This window comes from Antrostomus carolinensis, unplaced genomic scaffold, assembly GCF_000700745.2.
Source record: "Antrostomus carolinensis isolate BGI_N321 unplaced genomic scaffold, ASM70074v2 scaffold77, whole genome shotgun sequence".
In the NCBI taxonomy this organism is placed as follows: domain Eukaryota; kingdom Metazoa; phylum Chordata; class Aves; order Caprimulgiformes; family Caprimulgidae; genus Antrostomus; species Antrostomus carolinensis.
In genome coordinates this window covers 850-23,383 of record NW_010327779.1, presented here as the reverse complement: position 1 = coordinate 23,383, position 22,534 = coordinate 850, and the positions used below count along the sequence as shown (strand labels likewise).

At 39.8% G+C, this 22,534-nt stretch overlaps 1 protein-coding gene across 1 annotated transcript in view; it reads right to left on the bottom strand.

Annotated features, from left to right (window-relative positions):
- The window catches only part of LOC104528073 (low-density lipoprotein receptor-related protein 8), a gene marked incomplete at its 5' end in the record, with an annotated part of 73,419 nt that extends 51,594 nt beyond the window's left edge, over window positions 1-21,825 (bottom strand). The window contains one exon of the mRNA XM_010171978.2: window positions 21,703-21,825. Coding sequence (XP_010170280.1) covers window positions 21,703-21,825 — 123 coding nt within the window. The remainder of the gene's footprint in view (window positions 1-21,702) is intronic.
- Between the last annotated feature and the right edge of the window lie 709 nt (window positions 21,826-22,534).

Genomic DNA, 22,534 nt, shown 5'->3' with positions numbered 1-22,534 from the left:
CTGCTTTTAATTTAACAAACCGACAGTTGACTTTGTTAGTTAGCAAATCATAGGCCTATTAGCAAAAACCAGGACTCATAATTTTCTTTAGAGATAGTTTCCTAATAGCAAAGCTATTAAATATTCCACTTTGTGGGAGGCATTTTTCATGCTCAATCAAAAGCAAAGATTAAAAAAAAAAATCCAACAAAGAAATGGCTTTAAGAAGGTCAGTTAAAATACTCCCCTTTTTTCTACCCTTCTTTAATCTCTATTCTTTTTAGTGCTACTTTGAGAATGAGTTATGTACAACATTGTCCTGTCAAACCTCCCATCCCATCACTATCTACATCAATAATTACTCTGTCAGTCTGTGCACACATTGCCAGTTGTAATGCAGTTCAGCCTCACCCTCCTTTTTATATTAATAGTAATGGGTAAGGGCAGGAAAAAAAAAAGAAAGGAATTTGCCTGTCCTGTAAGCCCAGAAATCAAACTGAACTCCAGTCTCTGGCATGGCTGAGAGCACAGCTCTGTTCCTCAACAGGGGTTCTCTATCTCTGCTGATATCCAGGGATGCCTACTGTGAAAACCTAAGTCTGGCTGCAGACAGGCTTTAAAATCTATCACGATCCACTGTGTTCCCCCATGATTAGTGATGCATGGTGCTTTCAAGGCAATTGTGATTTGGGCAAGCCTTAGGAGAATAAAACACTCAGAGGTAACAGCTGACCCAGCACAGACTGGTAGCAACATAGCTGGGAATCAGGGAAGTTCAAACACAGACATGCTACGGGGAGAAAGAAGAGTGTCAAGGAAGAAATGAGAGTCAGGAGGTTAAGGCAGCACAAGCTAGGCATGAATGGAAGTCAGCTAATTAACCCTGAGAAATGCAACTTTTGAAAGGAAAACTTGTTCACTGCCCCAGATCAGTGATTCTGAAGCCTTGTGGGCAAATAGATTTTTGAACAACTTACAAACTTTCTCACGCAGCCACAGAGGTGACAAATTGATGCGTTTAGCTGGTGAATGCAGCTCTCGGGGCCCACGGTGGCCTTGCTGAGCAAAGGTGCACAGCTGGGGAACCACTGCCTTGGCCTTCCTCCTCCAAAGGGTGGCTTATTACAAGTCTCCTGTCACCTAATCAGGCCGTGTCAGCCGTGTGCCTAAGTAGCACAGCCTAATTCCCATTACCTGGGCATCCCATGGGCACACCAGACCCAAATCTGTAGCCCTGATTTATGAAGCCTGTGCCTCACGGCGTGACTTAGCAGAGACTGCCAAAAGAGCCATTCTCTACAGAAAAGCAGCTAATAACTTTATTCTCCTGATCTGCAGTAATACAGTAGTGCTTCTTTCTTTCTTCTTAGGCTTTTGGTCTAAATACATTGCAGTTTCATTAACATCAACCTTCTTTACTAAAGATTCAGTGATAAAATACTCCAGATTGCAGCACACAATAAATCAATCAGACCTCTCTGTGTGATTTGTAACTCAGCAGTTTGAAAGCATCTTGGAACAATTTCCGCACAGATACTTTTAGACAAGAGACACATTTACTTTTTATTGAATAAAACATCATTTAACTGTTTTCAGTTTACAGATACAAACAACGGGAAAGTTTTCTAGACTCTTCAAATATGTGGCACTGTGACCCTGAACTGTTAAAAATTACGTTTCTAAAAAGAATTTAACTAGCAGTAATCTCACTTAGTACAAGCCTACCAGCCACAATCACCTTGGTCACTTGTCAAATTTTTACACAAGCAGCTGAACACAACACCAGGACTGATCTATTTATTTCTAGTCCCATATACTGATTTCTAGAATTCCCTACCATATACATACCAGAGTGCTCCATTCCTATTACAGCAAATCCAGAAACAAATTCCAGAAGACTTAATTCATACATATTCTGGGACATTTAAGCTCTTGACTTCACTTCTTTTGAAGCCAGTTATGCTCAACTCAAAATCAGGTTTTTAAGTACAATTTAAAAACCAATTACCAGACTATATCATACAGTTAAAAGAAATCAGTTACCAGATGTCAGTCTGAACTTAAAGACAGAAAAAATACCGTATTTTTTAAGTACTGAAAGTAATTACAAAAATCACCTATGTTAGAGAGATGCCTCTGCAGAGGTGGCTCTGTTTACAGGGCCAGTACACAGACTGGAGTTGAGAGCACTAACAGATCAAAGCAAACATCCAGAAAGATACTGGGATGAACCCACTGGACACCTACCTTGGTAAAGGGGGTTTTGTAGGAAGATAAGAAAAAAACTAATGATCTATACACTGTGCTCATTTAGCAACCACATAAGCTGAGAAATATAGGGGACCAACTTCTACCTCCAGTTCTTCCCAGAAAACCCTACTCCCACCAAGGCAACAGGAGAGTGCTTAGCCTGTAAACTGAGATGTAAAATAACGTATCTATAAACTGGCAGATGTCAGATATGTAAACTGTATTATATAGATTTTCCTGTGGCAGTTCCTGTCTCTTGCTCTTATCACTTAAGTAATAACTAGGAAATTGTCAGATATTCTAGTACTATCCTGAAGATTAGTGTAGTTTGGTATCTGATGAACTCCTAATGAATATATTGTTAATTTCACAACCTTCCTTCGGTACAGTAACTTTTCTGTTCATCGAGGGCATGGATTAAACAGCTTCTCTGCTTTAGAGCATCCTTGTAATTAATAATATATTCTTCCCACTTCTAAATATAACCTATAATGAGATGCTTTAAAGAATCCAAGCTGCACCTTTCACCAAGCACTTTGGATCATAAGAAAACAAGCCAGAGTTTGTTCAGATAATGGAGCCTGCTTTAACTGTGACTGCCAGCTTCCCAGTGGGCCCGATCCTGGAAGGCAGCAAGCCCACCTCAAGCAGGTCATGGCAGCAAAACCTGCCAACAGCAGAAAACACCTTCATCTATCTAAAACATTGTGTTTCTTTATCTCTGGGGATATTCTGTGCAGACCAGAGATGAAAAGAAGTATACACAGATATATTAGATATAGATAGTATATATAAGATTGTATACATAGATATATATTAGATAACTTCGGCTCAGTGAAGAATAATTAACTCCATGAAAACTCCCCACCAATCCGCCTATCAGGCAGTAAGCTAATGCACTGTGCAAAATCTCACCAGTTACATTTTCCATCCATGAGACACGTTCCCTCTCAGAGGTTTCTCCTGGTTTCCATTTGTTGAGGAAAGCCAGATCTTCAAGGATCACAGAACAGAAAAAAGGTTTCTTGATACCTATGACTGTCTTTGGAGATCTACAGATGATGATGATCCACAGTTGGGGTCCCCTACTCAGGAACAAACTATTTTCCTTTAACTGAACATTTTTGCCCTGAAAATTCCTTCCCAGTGATCTGATCTGTACCTCCTGGTGGCAGAGCTTACTGTGGCTTGCAGCAGCTGGGCCAAAGGTCTTTATGTATAAACTGTGCAGTTTCACCAACATCTGTTTGCACCAGCTGAGAGAACTTCCCATGTTGAAAGGCTACAGGACCATTAAAATCAGTTGAATGTTTGTGTAGCAAAAGGCTGTCATTTCTATATTTCTACAGTCAATTTAAATGACAGGATATCTTTGAGACAGGTATGTATTTTGATATAAAGACTTCAGTTGGTAAAGATTCCTGGACAAGTCATTCCACTTGTTTATTTACAACTACTGTTAAGAGCTGTATCTTATCTCTAGTTCTAGTCCTTATCTCTACTTTTCTTATCTAGTTTTGGCTTCTGTTCACTGGACCAAATTATGCTGTTTCTTACTAAGGCAAAGAAACAACTGTGTGATGAAATCTCTTCTCTAACGAGACAGGTGTAAATTAATAAAGGCAACTCTGAAGCCTCTGTTCAATAAATCAAATACCCATCTAATATTTTCCAAGTCTATAATCATGTAAGCTTGTAAGATTGTTCACAACTCCTTGTCTAATAACCTTTCCACTTTACAGCAGCTACCCATGTCTTTTACCACCTTCTATTCACCTGTTCTTCAATGTGATTAACATGGCCTCAAATTATTATGTAAACTAAATTTTTATAACCTTTTAACTTAAATCACAAAATACACATAGTAGCTTATCAACACACACAGTATCTTATTAACAAGGTCATGATTCAATCAAGAAACAGCAAGAAGTGAGGCAACTCCCGTTTTCCCTAACATGTTAACACTTTTTAAAAATTTTAAATCTTGATGTATTATATTCCATTATCAGCCTTTCTGTGGTTTTGTCCAAAACTAATAACAGCATGATGAGCACCATAACAGCTCTGGGAGCTGACTCGTGCATTGTTGTAGCAGTTAGGAACTCAAGTCTTGGACTGCAGACCCTCCACAGCAGGTTCTGTACCATGCTCTGTTTTACCTTTAACTACCATCAAAATACTAGCTTTTACTTACTGTTTTAAAAACATAAAACTTTTATAGCTGTCATTCAGTAGCAGGCATGTTGTTAAATGTGCAAATGTATCTTCTTACGCCTCTTTCTGAACAGAAATTATAAATACTCTCTGCATTTTCTCATTTTCTGCCACTGCAGCTTACTGTTTCACTCTCATTGATCAGTATCACACTATATGGAGTTGCTTTTCATTAAAGAATTCCTTACAGTCCTTAATATACTTGGCCATAATGCATACTTTTCATGCATACTTCTAGCTTTCGTTATTTGAGGTCTTTATTATCTAGTTATCCTTTGTACCTAGACTGTAGTTGTTTGAACTTTCAGTATTTTAGGTTCTTATGCTGATTTTCTGTGGAAGCAAAGTTTCTGTAAATTATTAAACCTCCCGCCCCAAGAATCTATTCCTCTGCCCTTATAAATTATAAACAGAGTAGCCAAATCAAAGAAAATAACAAAAAGATAAAAGGTCTCAAGGAGAGTTCCTGTAAGGTCAGTGAGTATACATGACTGGGCAGAATACTCTGACAAAACAGAAGGTTGCCATGTAAGTTCAACCTCTATTTGAAGACAAAGAGTCCATGGAAGAGGAAACTGGGGAAATCATGAAAATTTTTAATGGAACTCTTATGCTCTTATGCACCAAAAAGTCAATCAAGCCCAGGACACAAATGTACAGGGAAGGTGGGTGGGGAAAAAAGCAGACTTCCCTAGTTCTGGTGCTCCTGAAGCTATTTGTTAACCCAGTGACTGAATTATCTTTATTTACAAGAATATGACTCACATAGCAAGGGAAGAGAAATTTCACAGAAATACAGTATAATGCACTGGTTCTTAAGGGCTGATACATGGCTTTTTAATTTTTTCAGGAAGAAGACGTTCTCTCTGCCCTAGCATAACTAAGAGAGGTAGAATAGATCTCTGAGACAAAGTTCTGTCACTTGTATAGTAGGTAAGATTGCATTTGGTCTAGATAAAGTAATTTTTATGACTTTGAAGTTGAAAGTACACCTCATTTCCTATGCAGGTCAGCTATAATTTCCTATAGAGCCGCCTAAGACTTGAGGGAGTCTGATGTCAGAACTTTAAATAAGTTGCTGCCCTCACAGTGCCTAACCTTTCCAGAACCTTCTCTGAAAACGAGACAGAGTTGTCTTTATGTGCGTTTTTCCACTTGCCAACTGCAGGAGAGAAGACACAGAGAGCTCAGGGGGAAAGGGTCTAGCAGACCGCTAAGAGCTTCGCTGTAAGACTCAAAGCACCTGCCCAGCCCTTTTTCACACTAAGGACAAGAGTAGCAAGAAGCCCCCACCCTTGTCTGCTACCACCAGGGACATGGGATGACCGGCAAGCACACACGCACCTTCCGTTAATCATCTTACGCCTTGCAGAAAGGTCAGCTATACCGCTGTGAGTCAGCTCTTCTGCAGTGTGGGCATCTGGGCCATCTTCCCTGAAGAAAACAGATGCCAGTCTGATAATCTGCTTTTAGAAGAGGGAAAGGATAGCCTGGCAGAGATTTTGATCTGTGTCACAATTACAGTCTAGTCCTGCAGCACCACATACATCTGATGATCCCAGGCTGGAGTTAATAACAAAGGCTGAGCTGAACTGGTATAACCTTCAAAAGGAAATAGTCTCTCACATTCTCCCTAAAAAGCAACCAAAAGTATGAAAACTGACTGAATACCTAAAGAATTCTTCATTCTGTTGGGTTAAAAAAACTCCCACAAAGCAAACCAAACCAAATGAGTAGCCAGGTGAAATAAGCAAAATCAAATAACCATTTCTTACTGTTTGAAATAACCCCAATATCCTGATTGACTGTGACTAGGGAAGTGTGCTCATAAAAATGTTCAAATGTATTAATTGATTGCATCAGTCTTTTCAATAAAGGTAACACTGTGAGGCCACACAAAAGAATAAAACCAGTCTACAAGTTGCCCCAGCATCCAGATCCCAGCACTATTTTGAAATTGTGCCTAGTCTCAGTGAACCAGGATATACAGAAAATCAAATGCAATTTCTGAGAGCATATTCAAGAGGAGGATATAACATGTTCTTGTTGACCTTCAATCAACAGAACAACCTGACTTGCTCTGTCCAGTCCCTCTGCTGTCTAGGTCCAGTTCATAATATGGTCTTAGCAGACAAAACCTCCACTACTCTATGTGCAGTAGCTCCCGGCATAGCAAATGTTTTTTAAAAGACAAATTCGTGCATCCATGTACCGTGTGTATGGGCATGTACCATCCACGGCTACTGTAACTGTGAATCATCACACTCAAGGACTGCATGCTACTGTTCCTCCTTCTCTCAAACCTCTCCACTCTCTCCAACCAGTCAGTTTTGATCTCTACAGATCTCTGGCATTTGGGAAAGTGGTTAAGTAATTACAGCAAAGAGGAAGTAAGTCAGCGCATGTATGGGTTTGAACTATCACAATTTCTCCTTTGGCTCAGTAGGAGAGAAAATGCGTCTTGAAAGCCAGAAACATCAGCCCGAGTTCTCATAATATTTGATGAGCAGATAGGGATGTATTCACTCCTTCTGGGACATATGTTACACAACAGCTTCCAGTGGCAGCTGTTTTACACTCTCTTGGAAAGAAAAAAGAAACAAAACCAACAGACTTATTCCAAGCCAGGACTATAGGAGATGAATGAAAAAAATCCAAGTAAAGGAGAAAAAAAAAAGGAGAAAAATAGTAGAATTGTTGCTAGGCTATGAAAAGGTAAGAACTGATCCCACAATTGTCAAGTTCCTGATTTTGCATAATCATTGAACACACTTTTCTCAGGAACCTGAATCCCAGACATATATATATTTTTTTAAATTCTTTTCCACAATTTGAGAGATCTTTCCTCCATTTATTATGTATAAACAGGGATTACTTTTTTATTTAGTTCAAATTGTCCTTTTCTAAACACCATTCCATAGCTTCAAGCTATTTCCCTTTGAAATGTTTTCAGAGCAGTCGTCTCCCTGGTATTTAGAAATCACCATGACTAACTCCTCGTAGCTTCTTAAATATATGCAAAAATAAAAAGACTTTGATTTATGTTATTAAATGCAGTCACATCACAGACTGTCTCCTGAAGCCAACCTTTAAAAATAGTAATAAATATTTTATACCATATGATGAAAATATCATGGGCTCCCATCTCATAAAGACAACAGTCACACACATGGAAACTCTCTGCTCACTAGTCTGTGGAAAGAAACTGTAATGGGGAATTAGACACACATGTCTATAGAAGTTGGTATGCATAAACACAATGCAATGGCCACTAGGAGATAAACAGAGTCTTGCACATGAGGACTCAAACTGTGCTCAGAACTCAGGCCACCAGTGATCTGAGGCCACCAATACTTTAGATCTGTTACTTTGTTTTGGTTTGTTTTTTTCACTGCAAGTATAATTTAAAAGGGTAATTCTGCATTTCAGATAAAACAAAGTGTAATGTCTACAACAGCACAGTCTGGCAATGAAAGGAAGGAAGAAGAACAATCTAAATTCTGCTTTTTCTCCATAATCCCGACATACAATACTGCCTAAACTTTTTTCCTCAAAGCTTCACGAGCAAGATTACTGGCTCATGAAAAGTAACAAGAAATAGACCAAAACACACTAAACAATGGAGTGTGACTGGTAATGAGACAATGTCATGCTGCTATTCCGCAATGACGTGCTGGTTTCTAGACAACCCAAAAATCCATGCTCCCAGTCCAACAGCAGCTGGAAGTAGCAACTGTGACTTTTAAATTTCAGGACAATAAAGTCCAGCTACAGCACACATTAGAACAGGAAGATGTAAAATCTGAGAGCGCATATGGAAGGGATGATCTGTGCCTGAAGGCTACACAGATTCAAAACTTCCACTTTTAAAAACAAAAAAAAATCCAAACAACTTTCATGCAGATGGTTTTGAAGAAGTTGCTTAAGCTCAGTTTTTGTCAGAGCCTGTGCATCTGACTGCCCTCACTAAACTACTGATGAATGTACACATGATATTAAAGCATGGACGTGACCAGATGCCTCCCTTCCCACTAGCACTACAGAAGTAAAATCTGTAAAAGAAATTGCTTCCTAGAAGCCATTAATTTAGGGCATTCAGCTTAGAAGAAACTGCCTATACTGAAGCATCCAAAAAAGGTGCATTTAAAAATTACTAATCTTTTTCAAAGATTCTCAGAGCCTACAGATACTTCCTTGTGCACTTCTGAAAGTCTAGGCTCTACTCTTTGACCTCACTTCTTAGAAAATAAATGAAGAAAATACCTTTCTAAAGAGGTGTGAAGAAAATGTAAGTAAGGGATTGTGAAAGAACAATATTCCAACTTAAAATCTCCCCATGTTCTCAACTTAATTAAAAAAACTGGCAAGAAATTAACTTCAGTAGTCTTCTTGGTCTAAGAGCTTTTAACCCCATAATAAAATCAAGCCACAATTCATAGTCCTATTATTAACTAGTCCCTATCAAAGAGGAATATAGTCAACATCCTTCAACCACCTCATAAGATACAGTGGCACCACTGTGAGCACCTTTAACAAAATTACACCACTCTGTTTTTGCAGGTGGTGACGCTTCAAACCACTTCACTCATCTATGGCCCCACCATGAGGCAGCAGCAGAGCCAAAACTCAAGCTCATGTTTCTTGACTGCCAGACCTGCACCTCAACACTTTCTTGAGCAATGCCACACAAGTCTGCTGAGAAACATGTACTGATGTCTTAATTTCCTACCACTCCCTCCATGTGGAAAGCAGAAGCAGCTGTGCCCCACCACTGGCACTAAACTCCTGTTTCTCCCACCCTTCCTTTTTCCCTCCTGCCTTAACTGCTGCTCACCCTGCCTTTTGCACAGAGCATCCTCTCATACTTCTTGCTCGTGCTCTTTCTCTTCCTCAGATCCGCCCTCACAGGCTACTTTAGCCAAATCTGTAATAATCTTGTTAATAGAATTATAGATCTATCTACGTATCTACTATATAGCTATATATAAATATGTAAGGGTAACAGCCAAGCCATGCTTGGCCTCAGATAAAGAACCTTTTGACCTTATTACTATAATCTTTGTTTCACTCCTGCTATTCCTCTGTTTCATTAGGCTTCTTGCTTTACTTGAGTCTGTTCTCATATAAAAATCGCTCTGCCAAGCCCCGATGTGAGTAACTTCACCACGGCTGTAAGCTCCGTGCTAGAAGGAGCAGCACAGGCCTGGGCAGAACTCCACAGGCTTCAGTCATGCTCTGCTGCAAACACAATCACCTAATTATAAAGGAAATGGTGAATGCTACTTTACAGCACCAATGTTTGATCTGCTTTTCTGAAGCACCCTCACACACCTCTTGGTGCTGAAATAACTACTGAGTTTAACCACTGTTTATAAAGTACTTGGTGGCTATTGGATAGGAGAACAATACAGAAGGGGTCTGCAGTAGTTAAGTACAAAAATGATTTTAAAATGTGATTTTAAAGTTGTCAATTTTTCTTTAATCCCTTTAAATCAGTTTATTTTGCTGTCTGTCTTGAACATAATGGATGAGGAACCGTTTCTCTGAGTTTCACATTGGATAAGCAGTTAGGCAATTATGGAAAGAGAATGGAACTTTAATTATAAAAAAAACCCCACAGATTTTTCTATTGTGATCTTCAATAGCGTTGCTGTTTCTTATAAATGAACATATTGTGCAAGCTGGGAAGAAACCATTTATTAAAATAATCAAAAGTCCTATGAAACTTAGACATGTTTTCCCTTTGTGAAAAAAACAAAAGATTGTATCTGACTGGTTGAGAGATTTGAATTACCTCTTCTGAAGCCCAGTTCAATTTTTCCTCAGAGATTATTTTAATTAAATCTATTATTACAGGGTGGGGATTTTTTACTTTATTTTATTATATGAAAGCTTGGTATACTCTGATAAATCTATAAGATTAGAAAATTTTGCCAATTGTTATCTTGATTTCCTACCAGTCATTTTCAGCTGAAGCAACTTGTTTGATTAACGTGCCATTTCCAACCATGCCAGCAATCAAATACTTTTAAGAAGTGAAAAATCAGTAGCTGCACTTAGAGGTACCTGATAAGCAGAGCAACTTCTTGGCTCCTGTTCTGAAAAGCTGGAATACCATCAAATAAATGGTCAAAGAAGTCAGTCACAGGGAGGAGTCCATAACTGGCGTTATCTGCAATGTCAGGCTCCTAACTGAAGAGTCACCCTCTTTTCCCCAAACACCTCTGCTCTGCAGCGGAGCGGGCGCTCTGCAGTTGGTGCCAGCCCAGGAGAGCCACATACGTACCAATATTCCAGAGACTGGGTCCAGTGGAGGCAGCGACACTTCTCCAGATGCTCAAGAATAGAAATGAGACTGGGGGGGTTGGTTCGTGTACAAGTGCACGTGTGCATGCTGGCTCCTTCCCCTTCTCTCTGTCTAATCAAGAGGCAATTCTGTACCCTGGGTGCTGGGAAGAAGGGATGCTCATAGACTGCACGCTGGGCTCCATCAAGAGCCTGCTGGTCACAAACAGCGATGAAAACAGCCTCTTCAGAAGCCTCTCAGCCATGGCTGAGTCCAGCACAGAGCCCGTGGGGCTCTCTGAGCCTCTCTATCAGCAACTGATCTTTCATTTTCCACCTTCCCAGGCTCATTTTCTTTCTCTCATTCACAGAGATTACTCCTATTCCAATCAAAACAGGGAGGAAAAAGCCCCACAGAACACCAGGGGGACAAAATTATACAAAGGATAAAGGAGGTGAGTAGCACTGAGACCATACACATTTGTAAAAGAGATTATGGTCGCAAAAGGGCTTCTTATCAACAGAGAAAATAAAGCCACCAAAGGTCCCTAGATGAGCAAACATAATAAAAGCTGCCAAAATAAGTGATAAAAATTATAGAAAGAAAAATTATACAGGTCTCCAGGAAACTGACAGAATTAATCACAAAAAACTTTTTCCTGTTACCTGAAGTCTGCACCTTTCCTTAATCCAAATGAAAAGCTTATCTAAGTATGCTGCAACATTAGTATTTCACCTTGCATCTGTCATTACAGTATCTTCTCTCTGTTCTATCAAAGGGTCGAGCATACCAAACAGCATCCAGGACTTTTTAAAAATTCATATTGTAGAGGAAAAATTGAGTGCAGTGTCACACTCCACGTTACACCATCTCCAGCACCCACAGCAGCTGAAAGGAAGCCATCCTGCACCACTGCTGGCAACATCTGCACGGCCACAAAGAGGGAACTGCTCCATCAAGATTCAAGCTCACACCAAGCGAAGATGCTGCTTTTTCATGCTAATGCAACAACTATTCTGAGATGTTACACGTATCAACAAATGAATCGCTGCTCAAAGGGATCAACAGAACATGAAGAACGTGGGGCAAAAAAAGGATTCAGTAGATGAACATAGAATTAATAATTTCTTCTATGTCCTCACTCTCATACGTGTAAAAAAAAGTAAAACTGAAAAGGCTCTGCTCCTATTAAATAATTGCATTTCACATCTTGCAGTGAATATTTCATCTTTTATATTTAATCTTTCTTACACAAAGAAACCCCCACCTGTTCTCTTTTTCAGAGGATGGAACAGGCAGCTCAGATGGCAATTTTAATTGAATGTGTTCAGGCTGTTGCACAAGAATAGTGGTGTGTAGACCTGTGGCTGAGAAGAAAAGGCTTTCTGCTACCACCTACACCTTTACTTCATTACAAATATCCCTGCTGGTTCACACAACTCAGCTCCAAGTTTGACACTTGCAACATGTCTAGAGGCAGGAATTGAAGCAGAAACATGTAAGTTGTAGCAGTTAATGACTGTTCCTCACTCACACTCCATACAGGGCCAATATACCTGCTGAAATGCTTGAAAAGCATACTGTTATTTTTTTGTGTCTGCGTGTATGTTCATTTCTAAATACATATGTATAATTTTACCCATATAAATACACACACAATGACTAGAAATGAAATTGCTGACTGCCAAACACGCTAGACATGCTGCTCCCTGTACAAAAAAAAAAAAGGGAGAAGCATGGTTATGTTTGTGCTAAAATGACTAATGTTTGCAACCTCTATGCCAAAACATTCAGAGTCTTCATACAATAACGTGGAGAAATCAAATGACACGGTAAGATGACTACCCTAGCAGTGTAAGCCAGAAAAATGGTGCAATAACTGGCAGGAGTTCATTCGTCTGGGAAGGTGGAAGCATATGCAGTGTAACAAAGGTACTGAGCTAAGTCCTCTGTATTTTAAAGCAAAGGATTCTTAACATGTTTTAATATGTTAAAATACAAGACAGAAAGGGTGGGCTGAAATCTGTCACTCTGACACTGAATACAGCGTCTCTAGAAAGGGGGCTAGAAGCCACTGCTGAAGCAAAGCCCTGATTAAGGCTCTGAGCAGTTATGGAAGCTCATTGCATCCCACAGATGAAGGGTGAATATCCATACTGCCCTCACACATGCAGGCAGCACCGTCAGCGACCGAGCCTCACCCCAGAGCACAATCCGACTGGAAGCATTGCACAGAATTAAAAATCTCCAGTGTAAGGTTTAAATTACATAAATTATGTCTACCAAAGCATGCAGAGACTGCATATTAAACCAGTCTTAATCACGATCCTAATCCGCAAGGAAGCGGGATGGAGTATCACAAGACCCTTATTAAAACTGCAAATAATTTCAGTGGGAGTTTGTCCTGAATGAAAACACAATCCTACAGCTGTAGAAATAGAGAAAGAGAGGAAAAATACCTATGAAGGAAAAGGTGGTGGAACTAGGAATCACAGTGTCAGCACACAATTCATTATGATACTAAAACACAGAAGCTATTTAAATGTGAAAAATGTTAAATAATGTCATTTGGTATTAACTTATTTTCCTCACACCACCATTCACCCATTTAAGAAAAGAGAAAAGGTTTGTTTTCTGTGCTCTTGCAGTGCAATACTGCTTCATTCAGTTAGTAAAACATTTCAATTTTTAAGTTATGTTTTGCCTTTGATTCCCAGAAATTACTTCCTTTTCACATCAGACATACTAAGTAAACCAACCGTGATCCCCCTCCAAATAAACAAGCAAAAATACAAATATAAAAAAATCAGGCAATCTGAATTCCAGAAAGCAAGCAGCCAGAGAATGGGAAAAAAAAACCCACTAGGTAATGAAAAGCTGCTTGAGTATTTCTGAAAGCCTCTTCAGTTTTTACTAGTTCAATATTTATGGCCTGTTAAACAGTGTACACATACACGAGCTTCACATGCTCAACTTTCATATTCCTGCTATTCTCTCCTATTGAAATAACTGCTAGATTAATTGTTGCCATAAAAAGGCAGCATCAAACACTTTTATGACCGTTCCTGTTTATGAACTGCATGAACGCATTAGACCAATAGAAAAGAATATTTAAATGCCAACGTTTAAATCTTTGTAGCAGTCGTCTAGCAAAAGCACAGAGTCGATCTGAGGTACGGGAACACTGCGAATGGCAAAGCTTGCAATGCTACATGAAAAAGCGACTCTCTCACAAGGTAACACTGCTTAAGAAAAGAACAATAGAAACATCAGAAACAACAGAAACATCAGGAAAGACCTGATAGGTATTTTCTTTTGGTTTTCCTATGGGACTCAGCTCTCTGAAAAGGTCACTTCTGAGATACAAGCTCTTCCCTTAAAGGAAAAACACATTTTGTTTTGAACAGGTATTAAAACTCTTCAGCACTGGTAGAACTGGAGCACAATCATTACATATCCTAAATTAATTTACATCTCTAGGTTAGTAAAATGCTGAGACCACCAAAGCCATGTAATCATCAAAAGGGAGACGTAATTCACTGCCCATGAGCCACAGATAAAGTTATCCGACTACTAGGGATAAACAGCTAGGCTTTGAGTTTGCTGAATTTTCTTTGATGTGAAAAGGATAATTTCATGCTTCAAGAAAAGGATAGGATGCAGGAAAAACTGGATTTGATTCCTTACCCTGTCAAAGACTTCTTGTGTTAGTCCCTACAGTTTTGTGTCGTTTGGGATACTGAGTTCAACTTGGGGTTGCTCGATAAGGAACCACCGCAGGCATTCAAAGCACTTAAGAGTGGTTAAGGAACCAAAGGCACTTGGGAAATAAGTATACACTGGCTGAGACATGATTAAATCAGGAGTAAAGGTACATTTATGAGAATTTGAAGAGTTACATACGCTTAGGATAAAATTAATTTTGAAGTTATATTTTGGATATAGTAAAGTTTTGACAGAGGTGAGTGAACAACGGGAAAACTGTATCCTGGTTGTAGAATTGAGTCATTTCCAATGATATCACAAAATAATCTGAAAATGAGAGACTACATACAAAAAGAGGTTGAGGGAACAGCATTTGTTCAGCCATCAGAAGAGAAGGCTAAAGGAAGATTTGATTGCTGCCTTCAACTACAAACTGGGAGAGACTAGAGGAGATGGAGCCAGACTGTTCTTGGAGGTGCACAGTGATAGGATGGGAGGTGACAGACACACCCTGCAACAAAGGAAATTGTGATAAGATATAGGGATTTTATTTTTTTTTCATTAATAAGGGTGGTCAAACACGAGGACCGGGGTCCACTTTGAGCAGGGGATTGGACTAGATGACCCCCAGAGGTCCTTTCTATCTTAAATTATTCCATGACTTCATGGAGAGAAGATCATGGGGTGTTTTCATTTTATTCTGTCTCAATAAATTTGATCACCTTAACAAATCAAAGCTTTCATCATCAGCCCTACAAACCAGTCTGAGCATCTGGAAAATGAGACAGGCCTCTTTTGTGCCCCGTCACTGGGAGGATCCTGTACCTTGTCCTATATTTGTTTTACAGATGTGGTGGAAACCTGCGAAGTGGTCTTCAGCTGCTGTAATCCAGTAGTGTTCCCAATGACCCATCTAAGACAGTGACAGGGGACAATGGTACGACTATTGAAGCTGCTGTATTTCAGGCTGGCAATAGCCAGTTTGTGTAGTGGGAGCATGTTAAAATGCACATCTGTACACCTGACATTAACATTACCTTATTCAATTCCCTGAATGATCTGTCACAAATTAATCCAACACAATGGTCTTTAATTTACATGTTCCATTGCATTTACAATCCCCCACCATCCTATCACATACACAAAACTAAATCTGCTGTTAATGTTGGGGGGAAAAAAAATAAGGGGAGGAGCGGAATATCCCCTCTGTTATTGCCCCTGGTCCTAAAATCTGGTGTCTGGCTGCGCTGGACTGATCTGGCCTAATTTTTTCCATTGCTACTTGAAGCTCAATGGCCCAGTGTATGTGATGCCCTGAATGAGACAGTCCACCCCTCTTCAGCATAAATTCTCCAAGGGCAGGGAACAGCTTAAGTCACTTTCCACCGAAGTGCAGTAACGTCACCAAACTCACTCAGTCACGCAGGAGGTCTGGATCAAAGAAGAATAATGAAGACATAACATGCTTTGGGGTGAACGGAGAGCTAGGAGAGGACAGTGCATTTGGGGGTGAGCAATACCATCAGCACTAACAACAATTACAGAATTTTGTATTTGGGCAACTTAACAGAAAATGGGGACAGAACTGATCACCACTGTGAGACATCAGCACACAAAGTGCCTAGGATCACGGAAAAGACCCATTAAAAAATATAACTGTCAAATTTAGATACATGTCCCAGAACGACTCGTGACACATACTTCAAAATAAAAAGAACTGTATGAACTGGAACTGTATTTCAAACCAACATCCAGAGTTTGATTTTATATTCCATTTCCATTTAAAAATCTATTTCCAGGACTGCTGCTTATTAAACTTGCTGTATTAAATCATTCCCTATTACATGCAATACAAATTCAGTTCTCCTCTTCCCTTTTTCTTCCTCATAACATCCTACTATACCTTTCTGTATAATAATTTCTGCTCTTAACTAGGAGAATGTCACATATCTGATACAGAAGTAAGTGGTGAGTTTATGCTGCCTACATTCCTCGATCTCATTATGTATATACAATGTCCTAAGGCAAGCGTTTGCCAGCTTAGATTTTCACTTGCTCTATCCCTTTAATTTGTGGTCCCATCAGTGCTGTTACTGTTTGTTAGCATTTATTTTTATTTTTCTCTAGAGATTTTTTTGTTTAAGTCACTGGTTAAATAATCAGAATACTTCAGAGGGAAATTTAAAATTTCTTTCTTGTAAAAAAGCAGAATGATTCAGTACCTGCACTGGAACAGCATTAAGTGCATAACATTCATTTTGCTGGAGGTCTCTGTTAGCTCAGTAAGAAAAATGACTTCCCTTCCCCCTCTCTCAGCTTCAAGAAACTGGATAGAAAAATAGTGAGGAACATTTTCATATGCATAAACAAAGCCTGTGCATATCAGCAGTAGTTGCACCATAGCTCTAGGGTGACCACCGAGCCACACGGGGTTGTTTTTAATGAGAGCAATGAAAAATAAGTCCAGGGCTCTGGCCATGGTGGGCTTTCCAGTGGGAGAGTATGTGGAGGCTACCAAAGATCTCCTTGCAGCTGGCAGAGGCATGCTGCTATATAACCTTGCAGGAAATAATTAGAACCTCAGCACTTGAGTTTACTCTGAGGTCAAAAATATTTTCTGTATCTTAAATCAGCTGCTGGTGAGATACGTGGGAGTCGCAGGCTTCAGGCTGACAGAGGCACTAACTGCTCCCACTACATCAGATACTCTGCTATCCTTTTTAATGATTTGTGAGGAGCTCCTTGCATACGAACAAGCTGGCATGATGAAGATGAAATCCATTATCATTTCAGAGCACCTTCCAACAACAGCAATTCTGCACCCACTCTAGGCTCTGCCTCACAGCAGGCAAGGAGAAGCAGCAATGGCTGCTGACAAACAGGAGGACAAGCCTACTTCTCCCTGACTCTTTTCTTGGCATGTATCCCGCTTCATTTGCTGTACGTACCAGCAGCCAACCTTTCCTGAACAGAGGCCTGGTTCAGGCAATCGTTGACTCTAAAAAGGCTTTGTGTCCAGGAAGACAAGAATAGGAGTTGGCATGCCCAAGTACTAACTCTTCTCTTTCCTCACCAGGAGCATCCCTGCAGCACACCTAAATGGTGTTTCTTTGTTCCCTCTCACCCACTGTATCCCATTTCTTTTCATTTATTAAGTATGTTTCTCAAAATAACTTTCTTCTCTTCGATATTAAATTCCTCCTCCCTCTCCTCCCTCCTCCAGCCTCAATCAACATAGCTTCTTAAATTGTGAATTTGGTCCCTTCTGCCTGTTGCAGATAGCACCAGTTTCTGAGTTCACACGGTTTTGCTTCTCTTGATTTAGGGGCTCATTCTACTTCCACACAGAAACAAAAAAACCCTAAAACACATCTCCTCCCCACCCCCCCCAGACTGTCAGGATTTCTAACGATGACTTCAGAGAGAACAGATCTAAGCTCACAAGATGCCCCTGACCCGATCAGCTTACAGAAAAGGGGGACACATTTCTTTGAAACCTTAATATAAATTAAATGAGACAAAGTATATTCAGCAGCCAGATAATAGCACTAAAAAACTGACAGATGGCAGAACACTGAGGTTTAGTAGCAACACTCAAATGTTACATGAATAATTCACTTGGACAAACCTATGGATGTGAGAGCACGTTTAGGTTAAGGATTTGGCTCAAAGAAAAATGAAGAAATAAGCAGTTTCTTATTCACACTGACCCATTTCAAACCAAAAGCCTGGACATCCACATTCTTCAAAATCAGCCCACGCTAGAAATTAATTGACCTTCAACTAGCACCAAAACCCAGAACAAGAAGTCCTATAGATCACATCAGCTGAGAATTGAATGGGACTCAAAAGATATCCTTATACCTACTGTTCCCAGCCACATTTACTGGTTTGAAGAAAATGCAGTTTAAAAAAAAATAATTGCATGGATAGCACAAAAGGCCCTAGACATCACAGGTCCAACAGAAGTCAAGCCAGCTGTGATGCCATCTTACCTATCCCAAATAAGACAGGTCATACTGTTCTGAAGATCTGGGGGTGGGTAACATCCCTAGAGAGGATATTGTTAGGTAGAAAGCTAAGCAACTTCAGTTATCTGGGAAACAGAAAAAGCAAAGTATTGTTTTGGAGGGGGTTTACCTAAAAAAAACCCCACAACAAACAAACAAAAAAAAAACAAACCAAAAAGCCCACCAAAAAAACCCCACAACCAACCACAAACTGTTACCTTTGAGCATTAGAGATGGGGACACAACATGCCTAACTACCGATCAGAGAGCACAAAATGTACTAAAAAGAAGCACCACAAAAGCATTCAGAGAATAAAAAGCCATTTAGCAAGTGGTTAGATGCTGAGAGGAACTGCCCTGCTTTGATCCCATTCTGAGCTGGAAATACTAAAATGCAACAGTCAGCACTACCAATGCATTTAACCTCCCTAGTTAGAACAGACTGTGGACAGTGTCCCCATGTTGCATTAATCGAGGAATAACCCTGGATCCTGGCAGAGGTGCTGACAATTATGTGGCCTGTCTGAAAGCAATTGCTTTTATAAAGCAGTTTGATCTTGCCAGAGGTGATATCTCTGTTTCCTAACCTGTCCCTTCCCTGGGGAAACTCCACAGTGCAGACTCCTCCAACGGGCTGTGCTGCATTTCTGAACAGGAAAATGAGACAGTCACAGGGGTCTGCAGTCATTCCTCAGCCACAGGGAAGTTGTTCAGCCTAATTTTCATCAGGGGGAAAGAAAAAGGGCCTGGAAGGAGGGACAATACGAGAAATGTCCAACTATACATTTGCCTCTCACTATATTTTCTGTCATTACAGCCTCCTCTTTGCCCTTAAATAACATTTAAACACAGAAAGTGCTAGGCTTCTTAAGTTAAGGGTACAAATTAAAAGCAAAGCCTAACACTTCAGTTTCTTGTTTAATAGCCTACCATGTTTATAAATCACTGCTGTCTTGATCAGTAGTGGTAGGAAGACCTGCAAAAATGTGAATTAACCTCACAAACAGCGCTGTGCTTACGCAGTATCAGTTTGATTCTGTTTCCTCACAGAGCAGATCAGATCAGCCCTTGCCAAGGAGACAAAGCATCTGGAAAGAATGTCCTTACCGTGCAAATTAAAGCACATAGCTATCAACAGTCATAAGATTAAAACTACTTGATCTTCATCTGATTAAATGTGAACTTCAGATCTGAATAATCCTGTAAAACAAGTAAAGTTCCAAAATTCTAGTTGCAGACCTTTTTGAGATTGAAAGACAAGATTTTACTGGTACAGACAGAAACACTGGCTTCTCTTCCAACCTAGCCACAAGTCAGACATAGGTTTGTATCAAGTATCCCGTGAATGTTAAGACACAAGTTCATGCCTCCATCACATAAACATTGATCTATTTCGGCTAAAACTCAAACCAAAACCTAAATATCTTACGCTGAGGCAAAGCACGGTAAATCTGCCTGAGACAGCTATACACAAGTAAAATATGTCATAGTCTTTGAGCTGGTTTCAAAGTCCTTGTATTAAAAAAACCCAAAACAAAACAAAAAACAAATTAAGAACTGGTCCATACAGGTACTGCTAGTTCCACAAAGCATTCCCGATTCACCTGTTAGGTACATACTACAGAATGGGAACAAACTTCTCCCTGTGTCGAGGTGACACTGGCCCGCTCCTATTAGCACCAGAGAGACATTTCAAGGGCTATCTACTTTTCTGAACAGAAGTGCAAACATCAGTCTCTTACACGGTTTCAAGAAGGAATATCTCACAAAACTGAACAGATTACTTTCCTCTCAGGACAGCAGTCCTGCACTGTAACAATTGGAGGCTCAGGTCAAGCCTCTTTTACCATGCTTAAGTTTTAAGACTGGTTTCCCCAAAGAATGAAATAAGTAGAGGAAAAATGAAAGGTGAAATGGCTAGAAATGGAATGGAAGATGATTAAGAGAAATGATCAGGGATCTTAGCGCAACATGGCCTGTACACAATTCATGCTATGGCCTCTGACAAGAGATTTTCAGACGGAGACTGCAAGGAATGGAGCTGCTTAGCTATTCAGTCCCCTCCAGACAATCAGGTAGTGGAAGCAGCATTAATAAGATAGCTTTTGACTAAGGACGATGCAGGGTGAAAGACCAACGTACACAGTACATAAATATGCTAATGTAGTTACTGCAGTAATTTTTTCTATAGCCTGTATATGGCTGCCAAAATGATTCAATTCATTTTATGCAAGAGAAATGAATTCATCTTTCTTAATTAGGAGAAAGTAGGACTGGTACTAGGCTTAAAAATAAAAGTATGGTTAATTTTGAAGTCCTCTATGCACCCCATTCTGATGAAATCCGATAAAAATATTTCCTCCAACACTGCTTCTGACTCATGGGAATATGTTTGTGAAGTACATGACTGGAAATTCAATAGAATGGCTTGTACTGGTTTCTTGGTCTGTCCAAGAACAAAGCTGCAGACATTAAGTAAGCACACAAACAAGTCTACATATTAAATAGTGTTTTCATTAAAACATCCCCGGGATTCCCTTCAACTCAACATTAGACAGCCCTTCCCAGTTCTAGAACAATGGAGTGCGATTGAACCTCCTCAGAGAATCAAAAGAACAAGATAAAATGCACTACATAAAAATCAAGCATGTCCTTTTACACTGAATCAATGGGTTTTTGAAAGGTGTTACCCGCAGTTAACATCTGTCACGCTGACTCTCAGCTTTAGTTATTTTACATTGCCCATCTTTCATCTGTTACCTTTTTTTTCATTTGTTCTCAAAGGCAAAAAAAAAAATAAAAAAAAATTGAGCAATGCCCTAACATTGCCAAGTTCCTCTGTAAGGACTGAAGTGCTGTCTCCAGTGATGATAAATCTCAACATACTACCATGCAAAATGCTGCTAATCTATCTAAAGACCTGATCCCAGGTGAGAGTGAATCTTTGTGAACAACTGCTGACCATGAGCCCTACAACCAGACAAACTGTAACAGAGCTAGAGATGCTTTTGATTCCATTACAGACAGAAACACCTGCTAGATGGTGCTGCCTGTATTACAGTCTGGAAAACCGGCACATTTGAAAATTTGGAAACCATCTGATTTCAATGACCTGAATCTTTTGTGTCTTTAATTTCTTTTCTAACATAACTTAAAGCTGACAGAACATCCTGCAAGCGCTGGGAACAAAACCTCTAATTTCTCTGTGCTTTCATAAGACAACACGTCTGAGAAACATCACTTTTCTGTGCTACTCACTGCATGCTGCTTCCGATTCATCTGACCCATCAGGACATTCTTCTTCACCATCACATTTCCACCTGGCTGGGATGCAGTGGCCATCGTCACAAGTGAAATCCGACTCGGCACAAGTTTTCTTTGCTGCAAGGAAAAAAAAGAAAGTACTCGGCATGAACATAAGCAGTGCAGAAGATCTCCACTGCATCTAATCCCACTATGGAAAATACAGACTGCCTTGTATTGAGGATTCATTTAATATTCAACATTGCTTCTTCATGACAGAGTCACACAGGTATCATACAAGATGGGTGTTTCTTCTCACTAGAACTCTTATCCCTCCATCATTTAACATGGATTAACTCTTCTGTGTCTTTTTCCAGACATTCAAAAACCAGGGATGTTCTTTTTCAAAATAATTTTCTAAGCTTTTACTACAAAAAGTTGCTGCCTACGTGGAACTGAAAGCGTGCTGCATAATTACAGACAGGTAAGATAAACAAGTCTCACCTTTGGAGTACTATAATCTAAGTAATAATGTTTTCATCTATGCAGTCTATTCATGGCTTTTTAGTACATCTGTCACCAAAGCAGATGATCATAAAGCACTCCTCCAAACACTAAAAATCATTTCATTAAATGTCAACCACTCTGCACAATTTGCTTTGCTTGCATTAATCTAGGGCTTGAAAAAGATGCAAGACGTGAACTCAAGCAATTAATTGGTCTATTCCTCTATGCTGGTAGCGCAGCACAACCACTGCCCTGTAATACAAATCAGCATCTTTCCACAGCAGCAGAGAGCAACCTACAGCTATCCGGCCCCTTCAGCCCCTGGCCTCAGTGTCACTAT